This window comes from Mchenga conophoros, linkage group LG7 (assembly GCF_057382185.1).
Source record: "Mchenga conophoros isolate Kocher_MC1m ecotype Shallow Benthic linkage group LG7, M_conophoros_male_GT1.1, whole genome shotgun sequence".
NCBI lineage: Eukaryota > Metazoa > Chordata > Actinopteri > Cichliformes > Cichlidae > Mchenga > Mchenga conophoros.
In genome coordinates, this window is record NC_140532.1 from 36,764,377 (window position 1) to 36,788,824 (window position 24,448).

Consider the following 24,448-nt stretch of genomic DNA (forward strand, 5'->3'; position numbering starts at 1 on the left):
TGCTGTGCCATAGCAGATAAAATGAATCATCGCAAGCACTGCCAGCTTATGTGTGTGTGTGTGCGTGTTTTGACAGAAACTTTTGTTGCAGTGAAAAAAAGAGGATATTAAGCCTATCAGTGCTGTGGAAGCAGTGAAGCTGGAATACACACAGTAACTTGCAGCTGTTGTCTCACCTCAGAATGGCACTGCTGGGCATGGATTTTGTCTAAGTGTTTTTGGAATCTATTGGAGTTTTTGCACATACTGGGGTGGGTTCACGGCATGAGTGGATCTATGTGTCTATGTGGATATGAATTTCTGGAGTTACATGCAAGCACAAGCGTGCATTATCACTTGGTCTCCATGTACATGTGTAAGTGTGTCGTTCTGGCTTTGCGTGGGTGTTGATGAGCATACAGCAAAAGCCAGGGTGTTTCCTGCATAGAGAAATTGTTGGTGCCACCCAACGATGTTTTAATCAGAGCCACCAGAATTTAGTTTCAATAATTATTTTAATTAATAATCAATTTGATTGAGTTTGCATGAAATTCAGAAGATATATGCAGCATGACACTTGAATTATTATTTTTTGATTAGTGTGTGACCTAGAATGCAAATACTCTGCATATATACATTTATAATGGCCAATGATAAAATTGTCTTATTCCAAGGGAAAAAAACAACAACAAAGAAAACAAAAACAAAAAAAACCTCAGTTTTTGCAACCTTTGAATAAACATGTATTTCTAACTGATAAAATGAGCTACATGCTGTAATACTGTCTGACTATTGAAAATTAGAGATGCACTAAATGATCACCCAGCAACTACAATCATATGTATTTGACAGGCTGCGATGGGCTGATTAATCTTAGATAAAGATTCTGTGCTAATCCGTCATAGCTTGACATGCACTTGTCCAGAAATGTAACTAAATATAGGAAAATATGTCACAACAACTGCAATATCTGTGCTAGATGGAAATATGTCGTGCAAAAGACAAAAAATTAAACACAAATTGAATTATGTAAACTGCGAATGCCAACAGCCAATTATCTAACAATATATCATTTCCTATTTCCTCATTTTGATAGCACTGAAAATAAACGTAGGTGACTACAAAGTCTTTTAATGATTTATTTGAGCTGTTCTCTTTGTTGCAATATTAAAATGACTGTTGTGACATCAAATTAAAAAAAAAAAAAACAGGAAATGGGGGCACAAGTTTGAATGTATTTTGGATTTTTTTTCCTAATCTAGTCAGCAGGCCAGACTTCAAAATTATTGAATTATCAAATTATCAGATTTATTATCAAAATCTGGCAAGAAAATTGCAACTGATGCATGTCTACAGAAAATGTATGAATAATGTGCTGCACTTGCACTTGAGTTGTCTGCCATTCAGTATTCCCATATCACACTCTTTGTGAGAAACTATTTCAAAAACTGTACACTGGCATGTCCTCTTTGTTGTAAAGATGGGTCACTATCTTACATTTCACTTCGAGATGGATAAAGACATATTTTTGCTTTCAAGACAGGCACCAGTCCAGAGATTAATGCTCTAGTGATTACGTTATCAGTGTAGCTTTTTAGGTGTTTCCTACCGTGCACCATAAAAATGAACAAAATTATATGTCTTTTATCAAATAACACATAATCTGGCAGCAATTTAAAGACCATTTCAGTGTAAAACCACCAATGAATTTAGCAGTGTTTTGCAAGTCATTTAGTTACATTTCCATTTTCCACCATTTGGCGGATAATGTGATGACAAATCCAACTGCTTTTAAATGATGAGTCTTTTACTTGGGTAATAGTATTAGTGTCAGGCAACTGGATTCCCTTTTACTTTCCATGGCCGACAACAAGTAAACAAGTACTTTATTGATGACTGTTTCCGACTGATTAGCTCCCTAATCCTAAACAAGATGTTGGGTGATCAACACCAATTCTGCCAGAATGAGGTTTGATACTGAACATCTGACATTTGCAAGATTAAACTAATCTGTTTCAACACTCTTTTCATAGAAAATGTCAGCCTTGCCTTCTTTGTGTAACACATCTTTCATTTTTAGTTATGAATGCTGAAGTAAATAATTTATTATAGGACTGTAAAGAGTTTATAAATATAAAATGACTAATATCTGTGCATGACTTCAAGTTTTACAGGCGCCTGGGCAGTGACAAAAGTAGAATTAGTCATACAGAAAGTGTCATTACACTTCACAGACAGACCACAGCGTACATGTCTGTCCACAGGCTGCATTGAGTTGCTGTAATATCACACCAGCAGATGCAATTAAAGCCCTGAAGGGATTATTTCAAGCTTTAAAATAAAAGTGTGCCCTCAAGGCATTCAAACAACAATGTCTAGAGCCTGCACTATGAGGCTGCACCGTGAAACTTAAGCCTAACGTTAGCATTTCAATCCCTTATAGCTCCTACCTCCTAAATGGCCCAACTCCTGTGTGGCACAACACAAGCAGAACACACACAGGCCCAAGCTTTATCACACAATCCATCAGCTATTGAAGCCTTGTAAAATAAAAAGTTATGGAAAAAATAACAAAAATAAGATCACTAATAAAAAGCAAACAAAGGAGAGGGGCTTTAACGTAACTCTTTGTCGAACTATTTTCTATAAAATCTGCATTCTCCCCATCAACACAATGTATTAATCATTTGCTTTAATTCCGTCAGAACTGCACTGCATCTTTACCTTTATAGTGCTATGGGAAAAAGTGAGCGCTAAATTGGTTTCAAAGTTTTCCTTAACACATCTAAGCTTTGATTGGCGTTAGAGAGCCTTGATTGCTCCCCTAAGACCTTACACACAGTTCTTTTCTACAGCCATGGAGCCATGATGTCATGCAAAGTCCATCAAAGACCACAGCAGTGGAAGGGACCTTTATTACTCCCACAGAGAAAGGGGCTAAGGTCCACCTCTCTCTCTCTTTCACTTGAATGTGCTGTGTTTCAGGCTCCTAGCAACACAAACGCCTAAACACGATGTACTGAAAAGTGGCACATGACATCACGGCCGCCGCTCATTTATAATTTATTAAACGCGTGTTCCATTTCTTGTAAAACATTTACACCTTTTTCACATTTGTGTTGTTGAGTCCAGAAACAGTCGAGCTTAATGTGTATTTTGAAAGCCTTACTGTGAGACACTGGTCTGTTGTTGGTTTAGGATTTGCTGCGAGGTTTCAGTGGGAGGACAGAACCCAGAGGGGTACAGACTGCGTCTGGAAAATGGTAGCCAGCCATGGTTCTATGATAAAGAACCCCTTTTTCCCAACAGCCAGACAATTCTCCTCATTGTCACTGCAAGTGTGAACTGTGTTCCAACCACTATAATCCCTTCCATGTGTTTGGGTAGTTGCGGTGTCTGTGATCGGGGGACGGTCTGTCTTCTCAGTAAGTTCAAGCCTACAGACATAACCACTGATGAGTTTGATACTAAGAAGCACGACTACGGTTTGCCAACACACCCAGAGCATATAGCTCAAAAGATGTCTTGCAACCTCTCCCTTCATAGAACTCCAGAAAATATGAGTTGACAACCCTGGCAAAACCACGAAATAAAAGACAAAGTATGCGCTTCAAATAACACACAATATCTTTTATGTATAGTATGTTTGCTGACAATGCATGGTCCTCTTCACAGAGAAAGAACATAACCGCAGTATGTCATTGTGTCTGGATGCTCGGGACAGAGCTGAAGGGGAAGTACTGTTGTTCAAGATGTAAGAACTGGCTGATAATAAAGGACTGTCTCTCTCTTTACATGTGGTTAGCTTTTTTCTGAGGATGTGAGACTCCTGTATGAATAGGACTTTTGTTCATCTTCTCCCAAGCTTTCATCATGTTTTCAATTAAACCTTTGATGTAGAGGATAGTTAAACCTTGCTGCTTTTCATTTATACACTGTTTTTTATTGAAAAATATATAGCTTTTAGGGCAAAGTAGGTAAGCACGATTACCACCTGACCGTGCATGTCCATCTATAAATGTAATCTTTCTACTGGAAGATGCTGCTGAGTGCAGCTGATGGTCAAATAAGGTATTCTTGTGATTATTGTATTTTATAATACTACATATGCATGTATGATCATTAGAAAGAAAGTACAGTATATGCAGTTTGGTGTGTGTCCACGCCTGTGCATTGTGAGCCGTTAGCTTAGGCAGGGTCTCACACTGGTCTGGGCGGTTAAGTAGTGAAAAAGGCTGAGCTGTGACCTCGTTCCAGTTAACTGCTCCTGACAAAAGCAAGTCAGCCGAGTGTTAAGTCTAAGTGGCATATGCCGTCTGACTCAAATCACGTCTTATCAGATGTGCCGCGCCTCACGACCACAGGGCAGTGCCACCATCTTTATGCTCTAAGCCACTGCACTTTCAAATCAAACCACTGTTCCCCACCTTTGCTGAGCAGCAGCAAGAAGCCTCAACAATCTCGGTTATGGAATCACTCATAGTTAACCGTTTACAAGACCACCTGTACAGTTTGGGTTTGGGTGGCATTCGAAATATGTAAAACACAGGTGTCAACAATAACATTTTTGTTTTTCCTTTCTTTATTCTTTAGCATTAATGAAATGAGAATTTTTTTTTTTAAAGCTTTGCAATATAATGATAGTATGCAGATACACCTTAAGTTAAGCATAATACTTGTGTGTATACTGCTTCTCTTAGACAGACTAATCAAAAAAGTCAGCCAAAATGATATTTTTTCTTGTTATCTAAAGATATTTTAACATTACAAAAAATGTATTTTCATTATTTTTTTGAATAATAAAGAAACAATTAAATCGCACCAGTACGGTAACCTTCGGTTTGTTGGACGCATTTGCCCTCACATCAACTGTTTCAACAAATGAACCACTACAGCACTGTAAATACTAAACCAGCTATAATTACTGTAAGTACAGTATTAAAACAGTTGGCACTAACTGAATCAGTTGTTACTGGTTCTTGACACAGCTACTAAAAATGGTGGGATTGGCTGTGAGGCGGTACAAAAATACCCCAGTATGCTGACACCACAGGATATTTTTCATGAATGCCATAATGTAAACATATTTTTAAGATTAATGTGTACACCTAAAAAGTTATATCAAAACACTAAAGCACGTGTAAAAGATTCATTGAGACAGAGCAGTTTTTCCCCACAACCTGGTACACTGACAGTTGCTTCAGTATATTTCATGATTTACTTTTAATTTTTCAGGCATCTGATTGGTTTATGATTGAGCTAACTGCTAACTAGCCGTTTTTGTTTCTCTGCTCAGTTGGTTGTTGTGTGGTCCTCAGTGTCATTCAGCTTTCTCAAGTCTCCTGTCCCACTATTGGACAAATTAAAAATCCACCATAGTCTAATATCAGCTCTCCACCCCCACACGTGTGCCTCACTATCATCACAATGTAAATCAGTGAAAAACATTGCAGGTTCAGCTGAACCCACCAAAGTGTTTTGCTAACTAAAAATTTCACCTGCAAATAAAGAATACCCCTCCAGGACAGAAATGGCAGTGCAGATGAAAGTGTTGGAATCATAAAGTGCCCAGGAATAAGAAGGAGAGGGTAGGGAGAAGGACGAGGGGCTTTCTAGCAATGAAAGATTTTGGCTGCTTTCACAAAGTGCTCCTAATCCACTCTAAACTCCATTACATGTGGGACACTTTCACTAAGAAGACACAGATAAGCTCAACAATAGCGAGGAGAGCCCATCCAAAAAAAATAAATAAAAAATCAACAAACATAAAGAAGGGCAGCAACCACATTTTGGGGGGAAACTATTTCAATTTTAGATATGGCACCAAACTGAAACTGGGCCACTGTATGCTTTGATGTCTCAATTGTTTGCGTGTGTGCATTTAATAGCAAAGAAACCAAAGCTTATTGATGGAACAAAAATGACAGAGACAAAGGGAGAAAATGGAGATGTTGTGACATAGACAAGGATAGAACAAGACTGGGAAAGTGGACAGCCAAAGAAAAAGGATGGATGAATAGAAAGAGACGAGAGTAAGATATGGCAGGGAAAAAATATGCCTCAGATATAGAAGTAAGAGTGACAGAGCTAAACTAGTGTGGAATCCCAGTTGAATAGGACTTGATTAACTGTGCCACAGGGTCAGAGCAGGGTCTCTGTCTGCTGGGGCCTGGCTTACGAAAATGATATGTGTGCATATATGTGTGAGTGTGCAAGTTTTGACTGTAATTTGCACTTTTGAAACATGTGACTGCAATTTGCAAGACACGATATACGTAAATGGTTTTTCTGGTTGGCTTAGGGCAGCTGCACTTCTCTGTGATCTGAAAGGGAGCACAGAGAAAACCTCATGAAACCTAGGATGAAGGCTTTCTGGTTTCTTACAGTATGAAAAATGTAGCATTAATGGGTGTTCATTTTGCCCTAAACACACTACAGCTTCTTGCTACGAGGCTTTTTTTCTTGATCTTGTGTAATAAATACAGTGCACACCTCACATTTACAGAGATCTGCTTTTGCCCCTCGTTAAAAATGGACAGTAGCAAAACTTTTGGTCAACAATATCTATATAGAAGAATTAAGAGTTGTAAAAGGAAGAAGGGTCATTAACTTAAATTTTTGCCTTTTGTAAGTGCCTCTTGTTGGCCCCAACAAAACAACCAGCTACTAGTAACTCACTTTTTTCCTCATTTATTTCTTTGTTTTTAATTTGAATTACAATTATAGAATATATGAAATCCACTTTATGGATATTGGATATATGGTAATGGATATTTAATTTCCTTCATCACATTTCTTCCAAAAATAGCTAACTTTAAAAAACATTTGTTAAAACGCACAATAATAAAATTACAAAGTAACTTAATGCATTTTGGAGTAACATCATATTTAAATCTATATGAGGAAACAGGTGGAATTGATTCTATTAATGTTGTAAATTTGCAATATTGTACTTTGCCTAAAATAAAAAAGCAACCCATGATGTGCATGACTCTCAAACCTCAAATGAAAATGTAATTAAAACTAATGAAAATCAGAATTTGGTCTATAATGAGAGATCTATAGTGCAAAAAACTGTCAGTTCTTTATTAAAACACAACATATAGACAGCAGTCTAAGTTCTCCAAACTTTTTCCTTTTGATACAAAAATAAACCACACTGTCCCTGCAGTGGTTCTACTGACATTTTCCAGACCACACACCTGTTGACCATTTTGGACATTTTGGATGTGAAAATCCTGCTGACAGTGTAAGATGTAGTGAATAAGGTCCCAGTCGCACCTGGCTTACAGACTGATCAGTGACCACCTAGCAACCGCTCACTGTGAGGGATAATTTAGCACTCCCTGACCACTTGCAAGTTGCTGAAGGTTGATCAAAAGTTGCTGGGAAGATAAGACCTGCATATTGCTTTCGCCTATAATTTGAATGAAAGTGATGGATCTGTCTACAAACACCGTCCAAGCTCTCCAAGCTGTACTGAAACTTTGAAAAGTGTGACATAAACCAGAAACGAAGACCATTTGCCTTCAAACCAAAAGTTTTGAAACATGCTGGCACAACTTCACAACTCGTTCTTTCGCACTTTCTTAGTAATACTGCTGCTTGGCCAATATTTGGCAAGCTTTTGCAAACAAACATGAGAAACTACAGACATTCATGGAACTCTGCTAGCAATTAAAGCTATCAGTAGGAGGTCTTCAGTCCAGCATCTTCTCTGTGACCAAATTCAAGGAAAAACTCCCTTTTAACAGGAAGAAACCTCCGGCAGAACCAGGCTCAGGGAGGGGCGGCCATCTGCTGCGACCGGTTGGGGTGAGAAACCTTTGGGCTAACCACGAGAGTTCCAGGTTTAAACTATTTCAGGTATTAGAAAGTGCAAGCAACAGCTATGGCTGTGAGTATCAAAGAAATATATCTTTTGGTTTATCAGAAAGTGAGCAGATAACTTGTTGTCAGTATGCTTACTAATCTCTATAAAATCATCCTTAAAATGTAAACTTTTAAAAGTGTCTCTTAACAGGCCTCACCTGGGGGCTAACGCTAGGACCGTAGCCCATGCCAGGTGAGTTCATGGAGTGAGGGCCCATGGGTGAGCTGATGACAGAGAAGGGTGAAGCCAGGCCATTCATTGGAGAGCTCAGCGTACTGATGGGAGAGTGGAGAGGGCCTGAGGGCCCCATGGACGTTGGGCTGAGTAGAGATGGGTGCATTCCACGGTGGGAGGTTGGTGATCCCAAGGGCGAAGAGGTCACCTGGCCTGATGAATCTGTTCAGGAAAAAAAACAAAAAAATTACACATTTTATCTTGACGATTCCAATGAGCAAAGAAAATCACTGATAATAAACACGGGTAATTCTTACCATCCCGTCATATTTTCTTATGATAATAAGGTCTTTTGAGTTTGCCTTCATAAGATTTTCAAAGCAAAATGAGACAGGAAAAACCTGATGCAAGGCTTCACAATTTGGACCAAAAAGCCACTTTGATAACTAAGTTTTGAATAAACACTCAGAATTCTTCAAAACAACGCTCTCACACTTGGTTTCTTCCAGCCAGGGTCGTTGGCACCGCAAGGCTAGCACATCTGGTAAAGTGTGAAGGCAGTTCTTTAATGTGAGTGCTGTGCAGGAAAATGGACAATTCAGCAAAAAACACTTAAGACAATTAAATCCAACAATCACCAATAGTGGAAAAACCACAAAGTCAGCGGCTGAACGGTTGTGGGTATGGGCAGAATGTCATGAAAAGCTTGTGTACATGAACCGGGTGTTGGTTTTCTTTACTCTGCTGTTTTTCTCCACCATCATTTTTGATGGATTAACATATCCTGGGAAACTTACAAGTAATGTACCAACCATAAATGGACATAGTTTCCAGGTCTGAAAAGTGAAGCCAGCGTAAAAGTGCCTTGAACTCATGTAGTTCCAAAAAAGACTTGTGGTTGCTTAGAAGTGTATGGAAAGTGACATTCGGCTTTCTTAATCTGCAACTTCATTAAACACTTTCCTGATGAGTCTCACCTGCTAGTCTCAGGTCAAACTGAACAGAAGATTAAATCCATTTGTTCAACTGTGGTCCGTCTAAGAGTCACAAAGGAGAATAATCCAGGAAAGGCTTGCTAGCTAATGATTTGTCAACCATAAATCATTAGCCAGCGAGTGCACAGTTTCACAATCTCATTCATCCCTAAGTCACTACATCTGGTTTCCAAGATGGCTATGGCCAAAAAGCTGAAATCACAGATTTAAGTGGGACTTCACAAACCAGTAGGTGATGTCCTGGTGGCAAGATACCCCTTTTATACTGTCTATGGTCTTCTCTTTAACAGTCAATCCTGTTCCCAGCTATGTGTATAATGCTTAACACAAAGAGCAGAGCACACCGTGAAGTAAAGGCAAACGTAGATATACAATGAGACAAAGGAAAGAAACAAGTGTGACATTAAAAGAAATAAAACACAGTAGAGACTTATGGATATGGGGGGCCATGGATGTGGTAAACACTTAAAAAGACTCTATAACTTTACAAAGCAGTTCTGCTGCTCTCTCACAGACTGCTTCGTTCTGGTAAACTGAAGTCCTTCCTTGAGGCATCTACGAGGTCAGGGATATACACTGGATTTATATTGCATATAGCTTATGAATGGGGTAGTAGTGGGCTCAGGAAAATGACAAGCATGACCTTGCACCACAGCTGAGGAGAATCCTGCAGTGACTGAGACTGAAGTCAGAATGATAAGGATAAGGTCATGTGTACAAAAGCTCATCTGCGCTCACAGCCCCCCCATCATCAGAGCTACTCTTTATCTTGACTGAGCTTTCCATCTTTCCATCAGCTGTCAACACAGAAGATATGAGACAGGTGAGAACATTAGCAAAGAAGTACTGATATGCTGTGCTATGTCACTGAGACTTTGGCAACTTTGTTGTATGTGTACTGATAACAAACCTCCTGTCTCAACTTTCAACACTGCAGTTCAGTCTTGCATACTTTCCATTTATGACTGAGCCTGCCTTTGCTTCCATCATTCTTTTTTATAATCTCACATCCATCGACCCCATTTTTATTCATTAAATGTCCCACAAAGGGACACACCGTTAAGATACACCAGCTTTTTGAACATAAATGTATTTATAGACATTATAATTTATCAAACAACAGTGGCCTTATCAGTAACTGATTCACATAATTAGTTTTGCAAGCAAAATGCTGAACAATTAAATGTTGCAAAAATGTCCATGAATAATAATAATAATAACAATAATAATAACAATAACAATAATAATAATAGTGACATATCTCAGTGTCTCCAAAGACATTCCCTCATTTTTGTATTTTAATTTACAACAATTTCTCAATCCATTTTTATAGCTGGCATTAGAGAGCTGAGGTTCACATCAGTTTCTCTGTTGTCCTTAAATACCCTCCTTTATACCCTGTCCTATTTTGACACTGCAAGTTCACTCTGTCTGCTCTCTGCAGTGGGAGCATGGACACATGTTATGTAATGAGTTGGAGTGTGGCTTGTCTATCACGCTCCCACATTTTGTACGTGACCAGGTTCCTCTATTTTCTGCACAGTGGAAAAAAGCAGATAGCTAAACTAGTTAAAGGCAGAGATTAGCAACTTTAGTTTCTTTTAGGAATTCTCCCCATCCTTTTTATTGCTACGTAGCCAAAGTAACAGCCATACAAACTCAAATCATTTAAAGAAAAATGCTACAAAATACATTTGCAGGAGCACTGGTTTTAGCAGCACTCTGCACTGAGTACCAGTGCAGTTTTCAGCTGAGTCAAACCAAATACTTCCTGCACATCTTGCTTGACTCAAAAGAACTTCCTGTTAGAAACGACACACACACACACCCACACAGAAACACCCTATCCTTTGGAAAATAAACAAACAGACTTGTTAAAAAAGGGGCTAATAACAGCTCTGTATCTAGCTATGTTACTTCAGTGTTGGATCCCATGACTGATACTTCTTGAGCTTCTATCTGTATGATTAGATTTTTTCCTCCAAAAATATGTGCCCACACACACATAGCTCCAAAATAATTCCCATAACCCTTCTCCAACTGGGTTTCAATTCAAGCAGATAAAACGAGAGGCGGTATTAGAGTTGCCAATCTGCCATTGTAGCTCTCAGTGGGGGTGGAGGGTAGGGGAGAGTGGGACTCAGCAAACAGAATCCCAGCAAGGCCCCACCTAGAGGGGGGGATGACAGAGACAGGCTGGGAGGTAGATCCGCCTGTTATGTCTCTTTTTTCCCCTCCCATTCATTCTTTATGTCCCTCTTTCTTCCGACAGCTTTTGGAGAAGAGGAAAATCCAAAGCAGAACACTTTTCCCCTCTAATGTTCCCCCTCTTTATGACCAAGCAGCGAACCATGTGGTCACACTGGATTGTATGTGGATGGTCTTGTTTGGACAAAGCTCCCAGAACATAAAGATTTCTCAATGCGAAATATCTGTGTGTGCGTTTGAGTGTACAGTATGCGTGTGTATGTTTACTCTTGTTGGAGTTGGGTTGCCAGTGTAGGATTACACCAGGATGAAAAGGACTCTGTCCTAATCCTCCCCGGAGAGGAAAGCAGAAGAGAAAATTAGGGTAGAGGAGACAAGGAAAGAAAGGATAAGGAAACAAATAATGGTTGTAAGGACAGAAGAGTGGAGAAGAAGAAAAAAAGCAGAAAGGAAGATCCAATGAGAGAAAGGGAATCAAGAAGAAACAAAACAAGAAGAATGACAGAAGAAAGGAAAGAAATGACTAGACTGGACAAGAAAAGTAAGCAAGGAGCAAGATGGAAATAAGGTTCCTCTGTACATACACAAGACATGTGCATTTAGGTTTAAATTAAGCTTTGCCAAGTTCTCCTTTGAGATAAAGTCCCGGCTCACACAACAAGATCTCAAATTCCAGTTTCTGTTATCAGTTAACTATAAAAATACAACTCAAAGAATCTCTGTAAAATCTTCAACCAACACTTTGACTTTAAGCCCAACTAATCAAGGAAAAAGAAGTGGAGAAAAAAAAAGGGGGGGGGGGGGGGGGCAGCATTGCCACTCCTGCCTGCGTTTCTTCATATAGCCAATTCCATCTTAACCTGTTAAACTGGAAATGGGAATATGCATCATGAGCAGTCTTGGAAAAACAACCTCTGGCAGCCGTTTGCACTGTATGCAAGATATGAAATAAACCTGTTCAAAAGATAAGAGTGACTGTAAAGCCAATCACTGAAAAAGGGCAGGGCAGGTAAGAGCAAAAATAAAAATTAAGATAAGACTTTATTGAATCCATGACGGGGATTTTTTTGCGTTACCTCAGCTCAGGTACAGATATCAAAATACAAATAAGTACAATCAATGAAAAAATAAGTAAGATAATACATTATATACAACGGTAGCACACACAGTATGTGATTATGGATATGGTTGTGGAACTATGCAAGACATAAACTATATAGCTTAACATAACTATTGTACCACTACTATTCCTATGTACAGGGAGTGCAGAATTATTAGGCAAGTTGTATTTTTGAGGAATAATTTTATTATTGAACAACAACCATGTTCTCAATGAACCCAAAAAACTCATTAATATCAAAGCTGAATGTTTTTGGAAGTAATTTTTAGTTTGTTTTTAGTTTTAGCTATTTTAGGGGGATATCTGTGTGTGCAGGTGACTATTACTGTGCATAATTATTAGGCAACTTAACAAAAAACAAATATATACCCATTTCAATTATTTATTTTTACCAGTGAAACCAATATAACATCTCCACATTCACAAATATACATTTCTGACATTCAAAAACAAAACAAAAACAAATCAGCGACCAATATAGCCACCTTTCTTTGCAAGGACACTCAAAAGCCTGCCATCCATGGATTCTGTCAGTGTTTTGATCTGTTCACCATCAACATTGCGTGCAGCAGCAACCACAGCCTCCCAGACACTGTTCAGAGAGGTGTACTGTTTTCCCTCCTTGTAAATCTCACATTTGATGATGGACCACAGGTTCTCAATGGGGTTCAGATCAGGTGAACAAGGAGGCCATGTCATTAGTTTTTCTTCTTTTATACCCTTTCTTACCAGCCACGCTGTGGAGTACTTGGACGCGTGTGATGGAGCATTGTCCTGCATGGAAATCATGTTTTTCTTGAAGGATGCAGACTTCTTCCTGTACCACTGCTTGAAGAAGGTGTCTTCCAGAAACTGGCAGTAGGACTGGGAGTTGAGCTTGACTCCATCCTCAACCCGAAAAGGCCCCACAAGCTCATCTTTGATGATACCAGCCCAAACCAGTACTCCACCTCCACCTTGCTGGCGTCTGAGTCGGACTGGAGCTCTCTGTCCTTTACCAATCCAGCCACGGGCCCATCCATCTGGCCCATCGAGACTCACTCTCATTTCATCAGTCCATAAAACCTTAGAAAAACCAGTCTTGAGATATTTCTTGGCCCAGTCTTGACGTTTCAGCTTGCGTGTCTTGTTCAGTGGTGGTCGTCTTTCAGCCTTTCTTACCTTGGCCATGTCTCTGAGTATTGCACACCTTGTGCTTTTGGGCACTCCAGTGATGTTGCAGCTCTGAAATATGGTCAAACTGGTGGCAAGTGGCATCTTGGCAGCTGCATGCTTGACTTTTCTCAGTTCATGGGCAGTTATTTTGCGCCTTGGTTTTTCCACACGCTTCTTGCGACCCTGTTGACTATTTTGAATGAAACGCTTGATTGTTCGATGATCACGCTTCAGAAGCTTTGCAATTTTGAGACTGCTGCATCCCTCTGCAAGATATCTCACTATTTTTGACTTTTCTGAGCCTGTCAAGTCCTTCTTTTGACCCATTTTGGGGACTGCAAAGCTCTCCAGCGAGTAGTGCGGTGCTCTGAGCGGATAATTGGAGGTGAGCTTCCCTCCCTCCAAGACATCTACAGGAAGCGCTGCCTGAGGAAAGCGGGGAGGATCATCAAGGACTCCAGTCACCCCAGCCATAAACTGTTCAGACTGCTTCCATCAGGAAGGAGGTTCTGCAGCATCTGGTCCCGTACCAACAGACTGAGAGACAGCTTCTTCCATCAGGCCATCAGACTGCTGAACACGTCATAGACACCTCAGCTTCACTACTGGAACTTCAACATTATGCACTCCACACTGTATATAAATGCCACTTGTTTTGCACATATTCAACTCTGTATATTTTATATATTTTATTATTATTATTATTATTATTTTTTTTTTTTTACTATTTAATTTGTAAAAATGTGTACACACACACACACACACACACACACACACACACACACACACACAGGAAAATATTTAGTATACACATCCAGAAATGCATACACTATTATATATTGTACATATATTTATTAGTTTCAGGTTGGCCATTCTTGTATTTTGCTCGTTTGTGTTGTTGTGTTTGCACATCTCTGTTGCTTGTGGGGCTCGCACACAAGAATTTCACTCGCATGTGCTGTGCCAGTGTGCCTGCACATGTGATGTGACAATAAAAGTGATTTGATTTGATTTGATTTTGCCAAAGGAAAGGACGTTGCCTAATAATTATGCACACCTGATATAGGGTGTTGATGTAATTAGACCACACCCCTTCTCATTACAGAGATGCACATCACCTAATATGCTTAATTGGTAGTAGGCTTTCGAGCCTATACAGCTTGGAGTAGGACAACATGCATGAAGAGGATGATGTGGACAAAATACTCATTTGCCTAATAATTCTGCACTCCCTGTATAGACATGTACACACACACACATGTGCACACTAAATATACATTTGTATACATATACATACATATATACCTGCGCATGTCCACATAGAAGGTCCATTATGCATGAAGTGGTGACCGTGGATGTTCACAGTGTCCAGTGAGTCATGACATCGTGATTGAGGAGTAATAGAGTCTAACTGCTGTTGGGATGAATGATCTGTGAAAGCGCTCCTTCCTGCAGCGAGGGTGTTTCAGTCTCTGACTAAAGGAGCTGCTTAGCACACTCACAAACTCATGCAGTGAGTATGTGAGTGTGAAGCATACTGAAGCATTCGCGAAATGAGTGGCATCTACCTCTCTTCATTGGCAGTGAGGCGGTGGAGAGGGTGAGCAGTTTTAAATTCTTGGGGGTAACTGTGACCGAGGACCTGTCCTGGGGCAACCATATCACCTCAGTTGTACGGAAGGCCCAACAGCGCCTCTACTACCTGAGGAGACTGCGGAGCGCACACATTCCCAGATCTCTGATGTTGAACTTCTACAACTGTGCCATCAGCAGCGTTCTGACGTATGGATTTCTAGTGTGGTTCCCCAGCTGCACCAAGGCCGATCAGCAAGCACTCCAGCGGGTGGTGAAAGAAGCTGGCAGAATTATTGGAACAAGTCTGCCAGAGATCAGTAATATCTTCCCCACTCGCTGTCTGAGGAGGGTGCACAGTATCCTGCAGGACCAACATCACCCTGCGCGCCACCTTTTCCATCTGCTGCCCTCAGGGAGAAGGTACAGGTCTATACAGGCCAGAACATCCAGACTGGCCAACAGCCTGTATCCACAGGCTGTGAGGCTCCTGAACTCTCTGCCCCCCTCTCACGGACAATAACCATATCCAACTTCTTAATAGCAATGAACTGGTCTGCATTGGTGCATCATATCTTTATTCTCTTCCCCCTCCTGCCCCCCCCCCCTCTTTCTTAAATAGATAACTATCATATCTGATATCATATCTCACAGTACAATAATATTGAATGGGTTGCATTGTTGTATTTTGTCATGTTTCTCAGGTCTTTGTCTGAATTTCTACGAACATTATTGCTAAGGATTGTCTTATTGCATTGGAGTCACACTGGGTTAAATATGTACACTTGGGTTTTAAGGGGTATTTATTATTTTCTTCTTTTTTTTGGGTTGTATGGAAGCCCCAAACGCAATTTCATTGTTCTTGACAATGACAATAAATAAATAAATACTAAATACTAAATCTGTCCAGGTTCTCTTAGCGTCAACTTAGAAAAAAGGGTGACTCACAGCTGTAAGCCACTTAGAGCGTTGTCGACTGCAGGCTCTCCCTGCCAATTTGTCAAAATCGCTGGGCACACAAAAACAAGTGACAGCTACAAATAAGCAAATTAGAGCTTGTTTTGCTGACAGAGACAAAGTTCTCCACTTATCACCTCTCCACTTCATTCAAAAGTCTCCTACATCTAAACAATGCCTCCCTCCCTTTAGCTTTCCTTTCTTGCTCTTTCGTTCTACTGTTGAGTGTTATTACAAGGGGGAAATTTTGCCAATTTATTATCTAGCTGTTACTCACTTGTGTGTTTAAAGATGATAAACGGATGAGAATCAGATAAGAAGGGATAATGAGATGACAGATCAATGCAAAAACAGGAACATGTTGGAAGCAACCTGTTTACATTTTTTCTGACAGGTGAGCTGCTGCAGTTGTGATTAATGACCACCCTCTCTCCAGAAAAAAAAACGACACCATCTGTTATCTGCACAACAGCACTGGTGTAAACAGTACAAAGAATTTCTGGTCTGTACAGGATTAAAGTGAGTGGGATGTTAAAAGGGGTGCGATTTAACTGGCGCGGAGATGGGTTTGGTTGCTAGCACACGCTAGACAGCACATTTTATTCATTCGTGTAAGCTAACAAATTGTTTTGTAATTTTAGACAGCAGGGGCAAAATCCCATTCATATAGTCTCATTCTAACAGTCAATATTTTAATTTAATCACCTTTACTTCCATAAATTTAACCACTCCTACTCTGGAGAAATCTATAACTTATATTGCACCATATGAAGTTGCGCTTAAATTTTGGATGGTTGCTCCATTTGCTGGTAGTTGAAATCATGTCTCAGAGGTACAGGTATTCAAATATAAAGAAATCCTAACCATGTGGACCTATTTGGAACTGTTCAGAGCACCTTGTTCAATTCATGCCGCAAAGAGATAAGCCAGTTCTAAATGGTAAAAGGGGGATTAACGCAGTGCTAGCAAGGTTTACCTGATAAAACATCTGATGAGTTTACTTATCTACATTGTGCGTACATCTTGGATTTAAACATTTTCAAAGCATCTCAAACAACATGCTGGATCAGTCTGCTTGTTAGCATTAAAGTAAAACAATCAAGCAGGAAAAAAACCCTCGCCGTTCAATTTTCAGCAGCTGATGCACATAAGAACTTGTGACAACATGAAAAGATAAGCAACCACTGTTCTCACATAAAGACTACAAATAACTCAGCTGCCTTCAGAGCTAACACCATTGGTTGCATTCCCTAACGAGCCCATGAGATTGTGTTGCCCCTGCCACCAGCAAGGGATGATGCATTATAGATGGAAAGTGCACCACTATAGTCGGAACAATCCTGAGAGCCGATGAAAAGTGTGTCTTTCCTTTCTTTAGACTGCTGTCTCACAAATGACTTCTCTGGCTTCATATGCTTGTCCTCTCAGCGTCTCATTCACCTTACTTCGGAACAACCTGTTTTGTCTAACCTTTTTAAAAACACATTCACAATCATAGCCATGTGCCTATACAGAGGCAGACAGATGCTCATTTTTCATTCCATGCCTAACTCTGCTCCTCTATTATTTATCTACTAGTGCCACAGTGGAGATTTAGTATAACGCAAGGGCGTGGGATGCTACAAAAACAGAAAGCGAGAACAGATAAATCTCAGTAAATCACATACTTTATGTCCAGTTGCCTTTTAGCTATTAAATCTCCTGAATCATCATCAACAGAATTGACTGTCAGTAGACAAAAATCATAATGCTCTCTCTCTTTCTGTGTTTGTGCATACACCACTGCCAATTTTAGTTTAATACCTCTATAGCTTGTGTCCAATCCCATATTCTCTGAAGACTTTGTTCAGTCTTTCAGTGCAGAAAAAAATGCAAAAACAAACAAAAAAAATATCCAAATGGGCTTGATGTAGACCCTTTGCACAGACGACGTGCTTTCTATACTAACCGTGATTGGCTATGGCTAAGTTGGGGAATGATGGCATAGGTGAGAGACCGGCCAGGAAACAAATGATCATTACACAGACCGACTTTGCAATAAACTAAGCAGTCATGAGTCACTTGCACCTACACTGTGGCACTTTAGTAAACTGCAGCTCCAAAGAAAAAACTGGATAAAAGGGTGGCATGTTAACAATAACACGGGCCCTGTTTTTAATGCACCCCTCTACCCCACACCTTCTGTTGATTTGAGGCACCAAGCAGTATTTTTTTTCCCTTTTTCTTTCTTTTTTTAAATTCTTCGGAACAACGTTTTAGGACATCGTCTAGGTGAGTCACTTTTGAAAAGCACAGAGCGGCACAGAGCGAAGCCGGAATGAAACACTAGTCATTAGCATTTCTCCGGATGTGTTCAGGAAGAAGAGAGAAGAGGAAAAAAGAGATTCAACGAAATAACCCAGGAGATTCAGTGGGCTGTGGAAAAAAAAAACAGAGCCCAAAATAACATGGGAGTTGGTATTACGGTTTCATTTTTAGAGTTTTTACTGCTGATGTCTCTATTGCCATGACGACAGCGGGCTGATATTTTTCTCAGTCTTCCATAAACCACTTTGTGTATGCGCTTCAAAAACTAGATCATTATTCATTGTTCTTTTTTCTCCATTAAGCTTCACACTTTCTGTGTGCGCGCATGTGTGCTCATTAATTGGGAAATGTCTGTCTACTGTTTTCCACTACATAAACAGACTAATCTGGTGCCCTCAGTTATGTCCAAAGTGTAAATATCTGAGTCTGATATGTTTACTCTGTAGATAGGAGAGAGGAAGTGGGGCTGTGTGTGTGATGGTGTGTGTGTGTGTGTGTGTGTGTGTGATGGTGTGTGTGTGTGTGTGTGTGTGTGTGATGGTGTGTGTGTGTGTGTGTGTGTGTGTAGGGAGCAAGCTTGTGATTGGCTGATGAAATATCAACTGGTTATGCATATAATCGGCGCACACTACTAAAAAAGGTTTTGTTTTACAAACTTATTATGTTCATAAAATTTCTGAAATTTGGATGGAAAAAAATCCTATTCGCATTTTCCACTAGTAAACAACCTGTTCTGGCTCTAGAGCATAAAAAAATCTGAAAACTTCTGTTTGCAGTGATGCAAAAAATATGGATAAGCGAGGAGTTTTCATATATCTAATAAAAATGTAAGTAAGCAAGTAATTTAAGCTATAAATAAAAGCACTAGCTGTTCATATAGCATTGTGGTGTGGTGATTAACACTGTTGCTTCACATCAAGAAGGTCCTCGGTCTAAAACAGCATACTCCAGCTTCCTCCGACAGTCCAAAGATGTGGACTTAGATTAATTAGTGTGTCTAAATTGCCCAACAATGTGAATGGTTGTCTGTCTCTCTCTATTAGTCCCACGACAGGCTGGTGACTTGGTGTGCCCGCCTCTCACCGTAGGGCAGTTGGGATAAGCTCCACCAATCATTAGTTATTATTAATTATTATTAATCTCCGCCCCTCCCTGAGCCTGGTTCTGCCGGAGGTTTCTTCTTGTTAAAAGGAAGTTTTTCCTTTCCACTGTCACCAAGTGCTTGCTCAAAGGGGACCTTTTGATTGTTGCTGCTTTCTCTCTATTAGGGGCGACCATGGTTCAGGGGGTTGGGAAGCTCATCTGTACCCGGAAGGTTGCCGGTTCGATCCCCCAGCTCTCTCTGTCCTGGTCGTTGTGTCCTTGGGCAAGACACTTTACCCTACTGGTGCTGGGCAGAGGGGCCGATGGCGCGATATGGCAGCCTTCTGTCAGTCTGCCCCAGGGCAGCTGTGGTTACAACTGTGGTCTGCCTGCACCAGTGTGTGAATGTGAGAATGAATGAATAGTGGAACTGTAAAGTGCTTTGGGTGCCTAGAAAAGCGCTATATGAGTGGTTCTTAACCTTGTTGGAGGTACCGAACCCCAGCAGTTTCATATGCGCAGTCACTGAACCCCTCTTTAGTGAAAAATAAAATATGTTTTTCAAATTCAAGACATAGATATGCTTTTTACTAGTGCACAAAATGAGCCGTGCATGTCACGGTGGAGGCTCTGCCGAACCCCTGAGATCGACTCACCGAACCCCTAGGGTTCGATCGAACCCAGGTTAAGAACCACTGACCTATATAAATGCAATCCATTATTATTATTCTAACGTCTTCACCTTACAATATAAAGCTCCTTCAGGCAAATGTTGTTATTATTTAGCGCCATATATATAAAGGGAAGCAGAAGAGAACGTTCACTAAATAATCACTGGTGAAACAAATAGTTAGTCATTATATTGTAGCTAATTGAAGCAGATTTTTAAAAATAATACTTATTTTCAAATTCCAAATATTTTACCCTGAAATAAACCCTCTTTCTTCTGTTGACGTGAACTTGGCCTTGTGTTTTCCAGTGGGATTGATGCAATAAATGAGTCAATAAATAATAACAGAATTTATGTATTATGTACTTCTTGTAAATCTTAGTGGAAAGCTTTGTAAGCATTTATAACTTAAAAATAGTTTGGATGGTATTTCTCACACACGCCTCAGTGTTACCTCTTTAACGCTGTCTTACTTTTAGAAACGAGTGGTTGCAGACAAAAGAATCTTATCAGCATCTCTGCTGACTATGAATTTAGAAAGGTGTATTATAGGCTCATTAAATGGGTTTTTGTTCTTAGTCCTTTGTTTCCTGTGGTCTTTGTGCTCATTATGCTCCTTGCACAATTAACACTATGCTACAAGATAAAACAAAATACCATGTTTACATGTTTTTGTCATCTCAGTTTTTATTAGTCAAGTCCTCCATCCTCAATACAGTAAGTGAGGATTGAGGACAGTGCAAGAAGCCACATGGTGATCAAGGAACTAGATGATATGATCAGACAGGCCAGCTGCAACTATACCTCGAGCTTTATGACAGTGCTAATCAAAGGTATCCAGACTCTCTTTATACTGTCTGTTTAAGCCCACATCTGCTGGGATTCATGAACCAACTTGTAGATTAAACAAGAGAGTGTAGGAGCAACAGATAAAGGCCTTAATGTGGGATAAGTGGCAAAAAAGAACCAAAACAGGCCACCCATAATTTCACAGTAGGTGGGCTGCTAACAGCCATCATTTGATACACTGTGTTGATATAACCCGCTTCTTTTTGCCTGCTGAAACAACTGCCCTCATTAAAGACTTAATTCTCTCCCTCCCACCTCCCTTTTACTCTTTTCTGTCTCTCACAGGCTTTATTTTCCTCCCATTTCAGTTCATTTCCCTGATAGCATGTGGATAAAAGAGCCAGCTCCTAGGGCATGCTGGTGCCCTCAGTGACTCTTAAGTGTCTGAAGAGGCCATGAAGCTGTGGCTAGATGTGGCTAGGTGCCAGCTAAGCCACAGATTACTGGCACTATTGCTAACAGTGCCCCGGCTGCCAACACTATGATCTGCTGTTATGGCCTAATTGTTCTCTTTAGCTCTGAGGTGATATACCATGTCTCCCTGGGAGCTCCACGCAGAGCACCAACCAGCTCGTGCACAGAGATACAGTTGACTGAGGTTGGGCCAAATTCTTATGTACAGATCATTTCACACACTGCTTGTAACTTTCTGGTCTAACCTTTAAACAAGGCAGATCTGAAGAGTTTGAAGCAAAGCCAAATGCAACTGGTTGAACAACCTGAGAAATTACAAAAGGAACTGTGAGCATCAAATTTAGTTTAACATATTTCTCACTGGGTAAAGACACACTTTAGAAACCTTGCTCATCATGTGAATGCCACTAATCACCAAGCTTATCCTTATCCTTCCCATATTGCTTTATTTAAGTATGGAATTACTTGGTGGCTTGTTTGTCAACTGCACTGTAAATTCAGTCATGCTCAGTGATTTGCTAGAATGAGAAGGGAAGGCTTTCTTTGTAACGTGTCTTCAACTAGGGCCATATAGACGCCATAAAGATTTAACCCAAGGAACTCTGAAAAATCAACAGTAACCAGCACCCTCAATTTAATGTAATCTCGCCAATATCATGAGGAAGCAAATCCAGATATTTTATTATTCATTGTCTGTAAGTTAGAAATGTAAACAACTGCTATACAAAACCACAAAAAAGCAACAAAAAAATTGCACACACAAATACACAAGACTTAGCACCCCCAAAGTAATACTTCTCCACCCCTACTCCAATGACTATGAAGGATGAAAAAGTTTTGAATGTTAAAGGGTGTCTTTGTTCTGTTTTTAATGCCTGCACAAGTGCAGGATCATTAATATCTAATCTGGCTGCAAAACTGCTCAAGGTACATACAGATATGGGACTATTAGCTGGTTACGGATTATAATTTGATGATTAAATATTGAGCTGAAGTTAATTGTATTTGCTTTACTTGAAGAAAGTCAAACACACTCGAAGTACTACCTATAGTAGGTAGCTTTATTTACACACCAAATTCATTTACACACATTTCTCACTGTGAGGAGAAAACTAGTACACCAAGAGATAGTGAAGAGGGCAACAAATGGAGTAAAAAGGCCAAAGGCACAAAGAATGAAAGCAACATAGCTACTGTGAAGGAAATGTACTCAACAAATGAATGACAGCCATAGTGAATATATCTCACTTGCTGTGCTTTGGTCAGTGGCTTATGTCATAGACATCAACTGACAATACCAGTTGATCAAAGACATGGCGTTGAGCGATAATTACTTCTGCAGCCTGCAGAGCAGCTGTCGGGTGAAGAAGATTACACTGCAACTGATGTTCTTCAGCTCTGTTTGAGTATTCATTACCACAGCAGCTTAGTAAGTCAAAAGAGGTCAGTAATATTCGAGACCGTCAAGACTGACAGGCTCTTTGAATGACCTTAATCAGATAATGTGGAGGTTTTGGAGGCGATTTTTGAAGTTTGCAGACAAAAGATGATGAGAAAACATCACCTTTACCACCTGCTTTATTATATTATAAATCTCTATGATTAAGATTTGCAAAGCAAAAAAAAAAAAGAAAGAAAAAAAAAGTATTTAAACCTTTTAAAGAAATGTAAGGTTTCATGGCCAAGACTGCTATGAATACATGTAACTGGGGAAATACAACACAGCCAGGAAGCTTCTGATTCATTGAACTTCCTCTTTTGTTGAGCCCAGAGATGAATATCACAACACAGACCCTTATCTGACTTGCTCACTGCCAAAACACACTTGAAGGCGCACGACCGAGTATATACTTACAAACACAGAGAGATAATGAGCTGACAGCAAAGCACATGACTGAATGCAATTTAGCAACAGCGGGTACAAAGAATCAGATCAATTTTTTTTAACTTTCATACATAGCTAGGCACAATGATGCATTCATCATTACAAACAAGGGTCATGTTTCTGCAAGGTCACGCTCATGAAATAAAATGAAAATGGTTTGTGTAACGACAAAGAAAGAAAAACACTAAAACAAACCTTGAAAATTCTCTCTCTCATATATATATATATATATATATATATATATATATATATATATATATGTAAATACACTCAGAAAGTATTAGAGAACAAAGTGGTTTATTTTTGCACATAGACTATAAGAGGGGCCTAAAAGCACCAGTGTCAACAATTAAAATAATAAATGGTTGCTCGATGATGTCGTACAACTACACAAACTGAAGTTATCTGAGGTCTGTGTGGCCAGTATTTCTTTCTAAGAACACTGCAAGCCACACTACAAATAATAAAGCCATATGATTAAACCAACTAAACAGCTGAATGGATTTCTGTATTTCACCTTCAGGCTAGTCAAAAATGAATCCAGAAACTTTAACTGATCTTTTTCTGCAATTTTTAGAATAAAAGTCAGCAAAAAGCCATCACAACTAAGTAAATAATGAAGAGCAGTCTTTAAAAGGTTAATACAAACACTGCTAGCAGGGAAAATAAATGTAAATGCAGAAGATTTAAAAAAATTCAGCATTATATGTGGAGGAGTGGAAGTGAAAATGTTAGGTGTGTCTTGTATTTACGGTGGAGTCATAAAGCCATCAGTGACTGATGACTAATTATACCAATTACCACGACGGCAAAAACAAACTGCCCCTACCCTTTGGTGACATCAGGATGAGGAATTTGTCACTTCCTAACGTGTTTGGAGACAGTGGGCGATTGACGACTTCCATTTGTGTCAAGGAACCACTGAAACACTTCAAAAGCTGAACACTGTGTGTCTAGGCTCTGTTTATGTGGCTGTTTACTCTCTGCAACACCTGGAATTAGCCCAAGGCAGATGTTGACCCACACAGAGCCTTATGTCCACCCTCCCTGCACTCATTTGCCGAGTCAGTATTCAGCCTATAAAAATGGTAATCGTCCTCTTACACAAATCTAGATACAAAAATACAAAAGTAGATTGTTCACATTTAGTTCTGAGACACAGAATCAACACCAAAGCTTTATTTCCCGTCCCAGCGGAAAGATTAAA

At 39.8% G+C, this 24,448-nt stretch overlaps 1 protein-coding gene across 3 annotated transcripts in view; it reads right to left on the reverse strand.

Moving 5' to 3' along the window:
* Window positions 1–24,448, reverse strand: part of rxraa (retinoid X receptor, alpha a) — a 168,160-nt gene that overhangs the window by 40,824 nt on the left and 102,888 nt on the right. For all 3 annotated transcript variants that reach the window (XM_085279112.1, XM_085279114.1, XM_085279113.1), the window contains exon 3: window positions 8,010–8,248. In XM_085279112.1, the coding sequence (XP_085135238.1) occupies window positions 8,010–8,248 (239 nt within the window). The remainder of the gene's footprint in view (window positions 1–8,009; window positions 8,249–24,448) is intronic.